Genomic DNA, 7,184 nt, shown 5'->3' with positions numbered 1-7,184 from the left:
ACTTCTCCAACACGGGCTGCACACTGTCTCGTTGTTTAGCAATGAAATCATTTTTTACAGCTGCTTACAATGTGTTTTTGATCTTTTCTGTTTTACAGAAAGTTTATACAGGATTTCATTTGACTTTATAAATATCTGTACTGTATCACTGTCTGGTGAGAAAATTACTTTAAGAGGTATTCATAACTTACCCCTACACACATTTGTGTTCAATGCCACACACTAAGAATTGCTGGGTTAGAAAATGACCCAACCTTAACCCAGCTGCTGGGTAACTATGGGACAGAACACACGCTGGGTTATTTTGACCCAAGTGCTGGGTTGAACCATTTGACCCAAAATGATGGGTTGTTTGTTTGACCCAACTAGTGGGTCGGGTTAACTGTGTTTCTGGGTTAACATAACCTAAACATTGGGTTATATGTTTTCCCAATGCCTTGCTACTTTTATATTTACCAATAAAAATAAATAATCTCAAGGGAATGTAAAATTATTATATTTTTTCTGTAATACAATTACACAAAACAAATGCAATTGTAAATATGCATTTTTATTCAATTTATTTCTTTACATTTATTGAATGGGTGCAATTCTCATACATTTCATCCAACACCTACAGACACATAAAAACAAGTTTTTGTAGATCAGTTTCTTTAAAAACACAAAACTGGGTGAATTAAGCACTGTAGATTCCTATTCTATATGTCAACATTGCAGCATTAGAACACTCAAAAATATATTATTGGCACATGAGAATCAGTCCAAACAGTGTGCCATTAAAACCAAGCCAAACAAAGACTCAAAACAACAGACAATACATGTGACAACTTAAAGCATGTTACAAGTGTCCTCAAAAACTTCCCTCTTCACTCATGTCCATCAATACGATAAACTGCATGCCGGAGAAATTTCTAAGTAGGAAGAGACTGCTTAGTTAACATCAAGCACAGAAAAGGACTTGAAACAGATCAACTAAGCAACAAGTCAGTTTCAATGGCATGTCCCGAAACAATGGTGAAGGTCTGGGATGTCGTTGCTGCCTTGTCCCAAAGGCACAAAATGTGCAGAATACATCACTGTTCTCTGCATTTTGCAAGTATTCCACCATGAAAGTCCCCACCTGTTAAATATATGACAGTTAGTCTTAAAACATAACTAAAACTTAAGTTAAAATGCATTTAATGAACAAACACAGAGGCCTTATAAAAATGCTAATTTTAGAAGAAAACTTCAAACTTCACTTTTAGTATTTTACATCATTCACTACATTCATACTGTATATCATTTACTTCTTAGGATACATATATCACACAGTGATGGCCAAAACTATTAGAACACTAGTATTTTTACCAGCTGGAAAATGGAATAAAAGTCAGTTATTTCTATCATTTGCTGTCGTGTGTCAGAAGGAAATTTCTGTTTAATTTTCCAAACATTATTCTTGTCATTAATTGTAATAATCAGTGAGATTAAGAGGCTTAGCTTTTAGCTAATGCAGCTAACGGTAACGTTACCTGAGGGAAAAAAGCGCGAAAATGCTAAATTTTAAATTATTGCTAGTTGGTTGGATCCGGCACGTCACAGACGCTTGAAAAAATATCCCCTTAGATTAAGTTTTGCATGAAATTATCTAATTCTGACTAAACATTACAAAGTCATACAGTAGGCAAACAGTAACCGAACTATACCATGTATTTCTGACCTAAGGCTAGTTCATACATTTTCATGAGGATTTAACGTGAAGGATAAAAACCTTTTAAAGTAAAAATATGCACACGTACACACATATATATATATAACATAACGATAAAGCGATTGTTAAGGACTTTTTTTGTAAAAAAAATTGCATGCTAAGCTGCTAAATTACTTAACGTTAATCAATCACAGAATAAAACACTTCCTCCGCACAGAGACAGATCAAATACTGCATTAAACAGTAAAATCAGTGTGCTCTTACCACAAGTTATTAAAAATAATCATATTATCATATTAATTTACCTTATAAAATCAGCTTGCTGTGATGTGCGTTGCCGTTTGACAAGGAGACGCGTGAAGGATCCAGAAGGTTCGATGAAGTGGAAAAATGAACAAACCGGTTGGGTCAAAATAACCCAACCCAGCTGTTCAGTGGTGAAATAACGAGAAGGGTCTAGCTGCAGACCAGGCCAGATGCACTGTCAGCGGCGCATGCGCACTCCGACACATGCACTGTCAGCGGCGCATGCGCACTCCGACACATGCAGTCTCAGCCGCGCACTCCAACAAACGAACTGTCAGAAACGTGTGTGAATTAAATGCACAAACAGGCCAATTGTAAGTATATTTATTAAATATTCCATTTATTTATTTATTCTCATACAATATTAAGTGGAAGTGAAAGTGTTGTTTTAACTATATTCAATTCGAACAAGATTAAGTCGAAGTAAACGTGTTATTATGAATTATTTTACAAATGTAATCGAAAACTTTCTTTAACATTATCAGACGAATGTTGTAAATATATTGATTTAATTCATACAGTATTATATAGATGTAAAAGTATTGTTTTTTAATATATAAGACGATGTTTTCGAAAACTAACTTAATCCTTATAATCAACAGTACCAGATATATCGCATCTATGATACTTGGGTAACGATACCTGTTCTTCATACAGTGATTTATTGAATAACTAACGTTATCTAAATTAATTTTGTAGCGTTGCTTGAAAACTCACAGGAAAGTTTGTAGGTGACCTGCACTATATAGTTATTTTTTAGACAATGTGTTTCTCAAAATTATTTAATAGGACGTTGAAATCGATCAAATGTAGGGTAACTCAGGTAACTCCGAAAAGTACCAGCAACCTTAAAAAGGTAGTCGTAAAGGTAACAAAAAGCTATATTTGCTTTTTAGGTAGATGAAACCAGTCTTTTCATTTGTAAGTTTGCATCGGAGAAGCAGGTGGTTCAGTCTCCACGAAAAGTAGGTTTTGTTAGAGATGTTATGGCCATCATTGTTCAGCATATTTTTATTTATCATCTTCTGCATTGTTGTTTCTTAGGAGCGTGTCATGACAGATCTTAAAACTGCCAGTCAGTGATGCTTGGAGAACTCTTGGGATCTTCTTGGCTCAGTTCAGCTTCCACTTATAATGTGCATGGAGGGTGATGAAGCTGCAGAGGCCTTGGAACAGTTCTTCACTACAGATGTCATAGAACATGATAGTGTAGAGCCTCTGATGTTTGTTTTTACTTTTATGCAGGACATGCATACATTATTAGAGAATGTGGTGGACAAAATGCACCTTAATGTCTTTTGTTGAGTACAAAATTGAAAAAGGTTGTCCATTTTTTGTTTTGGGTTATGATTTTATGTTACATTTTTTCACAATGCCACATATGGCCCGTCCTGCTCTTTATTTATATATATATATGTATATATAGTATGTCTATATAATAAAACTTTATCATTAAACCATTGATTAACAAGCACCTGTTTATTGTAGAATGAGACATTTATGTATATATGTGTCTTTGTTTATAATTTTAGGCCGGAAGAATACGTGTACAAGAAAAGGTTTTATTTAGTAATGTATTTTCATTATTAGTGTAGATGTTCATTAATGTATTTCAGCTATAATTATAATAAATACCTGGCTTTGACCCGAACCACCATTATTCACGGTACTATTAAAAAGCAGTAACCTTAACATTTTATTAATAGAATCTTACAGTTCACCTCGATACGCTAGAGGGTGCATGTGACCAGTGCGCATGCGCGGCTGAGAGTGCATGTGACGAGTGCGCATGCGCCGCTGACAGTGCATCTGACGAGTGCGCATGTGCCGCTGACAGTGCATGTGTCTGACAGTGCATCTTCTCGTCTGCAGCCAGATGCTATTGGAAATAACCCCTACAGTCCATTTGACCCAGCATGAGCAACCCAACTGTGTGTTTACAGTACCTCAAACAACCCAAAATTATGACCCAGCACAATTAACCCAAAAATGTGTTTACAGAAATAACCCAGCATTTTTTAGAGTGCAACATAAAGTAAACAGCATGCACTCTAAAAATGGCTGGGTTCTTTTTTAACCCATACCACTGAGTTGAGTCCGTTGGGTTGTTTTGCTGGGTTATTTTTCCACATGTTAAACACTTTTTGGGTAGTTTTAGTTTTCAAGGTGTTGGGTTAAACCCGCTGGGTTAATGTGCTGGGTTGTTTCTGCCGCTGGGTTATTTGAAGAGTCTCGAGCGCTTACCGCCCTGAAGACGTTGAGTGTACTACGTAACTTTCATTTTAATAAAGAACCAAGGGGGCAAAGTCACTGGTTGGAGCAATTTAAAGGTACGTTTTTTATGTTTTAAGGGAATATTTATTGAAATGGGCAGAATTTTTAACATTTTGCAAGTCTTAACTAACGTTATGATGTAATTTTGACGACCAGCAACTGTTACCTCAGATATAAATTGACTCGCATAGTCCTGTGAACATGCATGGCAATGTGAATTAATACAATTTTATTGAACCCCATCACATGTAAGCTAAGTTATAAACTATAGTGAGAATTTAACAAAGTTTGAGTCAAACCGGCGAGTGCCCCGCGAGCGCGGTCAAGCATTCACGGTTCAGGAACGCCTCTCTCGGTGTCCACTCTGGATATTAAGCTTCCAGTCAATTATGTTGCTCCCTCTGTTTTAAACCAAACATTTCAAGGTTTGTGCATATGATAAAGAAAGACGATTGTGGTAGCCTGTATTTAATTTTTTATTTTAATTTAAGTTGATTTGCTACACGTGTGGTTTCGTAATGTATTAAGTGGTGTAATTCATAATGTATTATACATAATTTATATGTATTTAGTTATTTTTATTAATTGACATTTGTTACTACATATTGTGGAGATTTTTTATTAGTTATTTTTAATGTTATTTATAATGCTTTTTAATGTTTGATATGAAACATTTTTATTTATTATAATTTAACCATTTTCTTTTAATCATGCAAATCTAAAAATATTGCTGTTATTGGCTGTAAAAGTCTAAACATTTCTGAGCAATTATTTTTACAGTCAAATAAAAATGATTTTTTTAAATAAATGTCAATTGTCTTGATTGACAATGAAGTACATAAGAAATTAAGAATAACCCAGCAAGAACAACCCAGAATTAAACACATGAATAGTTAAAATGACAACATTTTGGGTTTTTTCAATAACCCAGCATGCTGGGTTAACATGTGTACATTAACATTAACCCAGCATGTGTTCTGTTCAATATTTACCCAGTGCTGGGTTGCCAATTGGGTTGTTTTTAACCCAGCCATTTTTAGAGTGTTAATAATCCCCAAAAACACGTACATTTGTAAAATGTTTACCTAAGTAAAACCTATTTGGTTTAAAATCATACTGATATGGGAATAAAAACAGCATACTTATTATTTTGAAGATTTTTAATCTGAGAAATCTCTTCTCTTTGTGATATTATTGGAAATGGAAGGAAGTAGAACTAGAGAGAGAGAAACTGTTGTTGCATTTTGTGGTTTCTAGCATGTTATAGGCTAGGTGTTGCTGTACTATGCCCATCATTTGCGCACAGATGGAAAGCAGCACAGAGATGGCAGTCCTTGAGGGTTCAGTGAGCTCAGCAGACGATTACAGCTTCTATGATACTTTTGTTGCAATGAACTCAACAGAAAGCTACGACTACTTTATTTCCATCGATAACAACCGGCTGCCCTTGTCCTATATCTACATTCCTGTGCTGTACTTTATCATGTTCTTCATTGGCTTCTCTGGGAATCTCTTTGTCATTTTGGTCATGCTCAACCGCCGCACGCAGAACGGGCGTCTTGTGGACACTTTGTACTGAACCTGGCATTCGCTGATCTTGTGTTTGTCCTGAACTTGCCGCTGTGGGCAGTCTCCGCAAGCCATCATTTTGAGTGGCCCTTTGGAGATGCCATGTGCAAGATCAGCAGCTTCATCATTGCTGTCAATCGCTTTTCCAACATCTTCTTTCTAACGTGCATGAGCGTGGATCGCTATCTGGCTGTCGTGCGACAAATGGACTCGCATTCCCTCAGAAGAAGCTACTGTGTGCAGATCACCTGTGGCATCGTGTGGATCATTTCTTTTCTCCTGGGAATACCATCTTTGATATATCGTAAAATCATGGACGATCAAGTCTGTTCCGAGGATATAACGTCCTCTTTTGTGCTAGGAATGAACATTCTCACCATATTTCTAACGTTCCTGCTACCTGTTGTTATTCTGGCCCTTTGTTATGGATCAATTTTGGTAAACCTGCGGCGTCACTTTAAGTCTCGTGCAGGAGCCAGACAACGCCACTCCCTCAAGATCGTGTTAATTATCATTTCAGCCTTTCTGATCTCCTGGCTTCCGTTCAATGTCTTTAAGAGTTTCCAAGTTTTCTTTATGATAAGCAAGGGAGAGTTTGGTGAGGATGTTGAACTCGTCTTATATAATGGAATCACATTGTCCTGCTGCGTGGCGTTTCTCAACAGCTGTGTAAATCCAGCCATCTACTTGTTCCTGGATCAGCATTTCAAACATAGAGCTTACATACTGTGTCTGAAATGCCTGGGTCAAAGTGATACGCATCAAAGCAATATCTCCTCAAATTCTTTTTCTAATGGCACCAATGAGAGCTACTCTGGAAATACATCTACCCGCAGACGCCTTTTCTCACTTACTCAAAATAACTGAACTTTTAAATGTTTTGATGCTCTGCTTTCTTTATTAATGTAATCAACCATTGAAACCGAGATCTGTTTAGCAAGCTTTTGATGTAGTGGCGACATTAAGCAAAGCATTAAATAATATAAAATAATATTTTATGGTTCATGTATTTGAGAAACTGACTTGTTAATTGATATTAATAAAAAAAGTTTAAAAATTTGAAGTGCTTGCAAATTGTTTAAAGCAGTTTATGCACATAGTTTTGGGTAACTTAAAAGACTCCAGTAATCTAAAACATTGTTGTTTAAAAATGTAGTAAAATTAAGTGCAGTATTAGGTTTATACTTCACCAGAACAAACTTTAAAATAAACTGCCTTTCTTTTGTATTAACTTCTTTTAAAACCAATTCTCTTTAAAGACCTTTTTTGTAAAATTCTAAATGAAACTTATTACACACAAATTTTAACAGTTGTTATAAAAAGACTTCACAGCAAATACTGT

General features: G+C 35.7%; 1 protein-coding gene and 2 long non-coding RNA genes across 3 annotated transcripts; 2 read left to right on the top strand and 1 right to left on the bottom strand.

Annotated features, from left to right (window-relative positions):
* Positions 1-529: 529 nt before the first annotated feature.
* On the bottom strand, positions 530-2,170 carry LOC130410415 (uncharacterized). The gene is made up of 2 exons (XR_008905009.1): positions 1,999-2,170; positions 530-1,120 (listed from the first exon to the last, which is right to left on the bottom strand). It is a non-coding gene; the product is annotated as an uncharacterized LOC130410415 (long non-coding RNA).
* Positions 2,171-2,216: 46 nt separating this feature from the next.
* LOC130410416 (uncharacterized) lies at positions 2,217-3,461 on the top strand. The gene is made up of 2 exons (XR_008905010.1): positions 2,217-2,313; positions 3,044-3,461. It is a non-coding gene; the product is annotated as an uncharacterized LOC130410416 (long non-coding RNA).
* Positions 3,462-5,588: 2,127 nt separating this feature from the next.
* Positions 5,589-6,803, top strand: LOC130410560 (probable G-protein coupled receptor 25). The gene is given in 2 exon segments (XM_056735274.1): positions 5,589-5,838; positions 5,841-6,803. Coding segments are annotated over 2 exon segments (1,110 nt in total). The 5' UTR covers positions 5,589-5,597; the 3' UTR covers positions 6,710-6,803.
* The last annotated feature ends 381 nt before the right edge of the window (positions 6,804-7,184 follow it).

The sequence above is a fragment of the Triplophysa dalaica genome, chromosome 21 (assembly GCF_015846415.1).
Source record: "Triplophysa dalaica isolate WHDGS20190420 chromosome 21, ASM1584641v1, whole genome shotgun sequence".
In the NCBI taxonomy this organism is placed as follows: Eukaryota; Metazoa; Chordata; class Actinopteri; order Cypriniformes; family Nemacheilidae; genus Triplophysa; species Triplophysa dalaica.
Note: the sequence above shows the minus strand (reverse complement) of the source record. Positions and strands in the feature narration are given on the sequence as shown.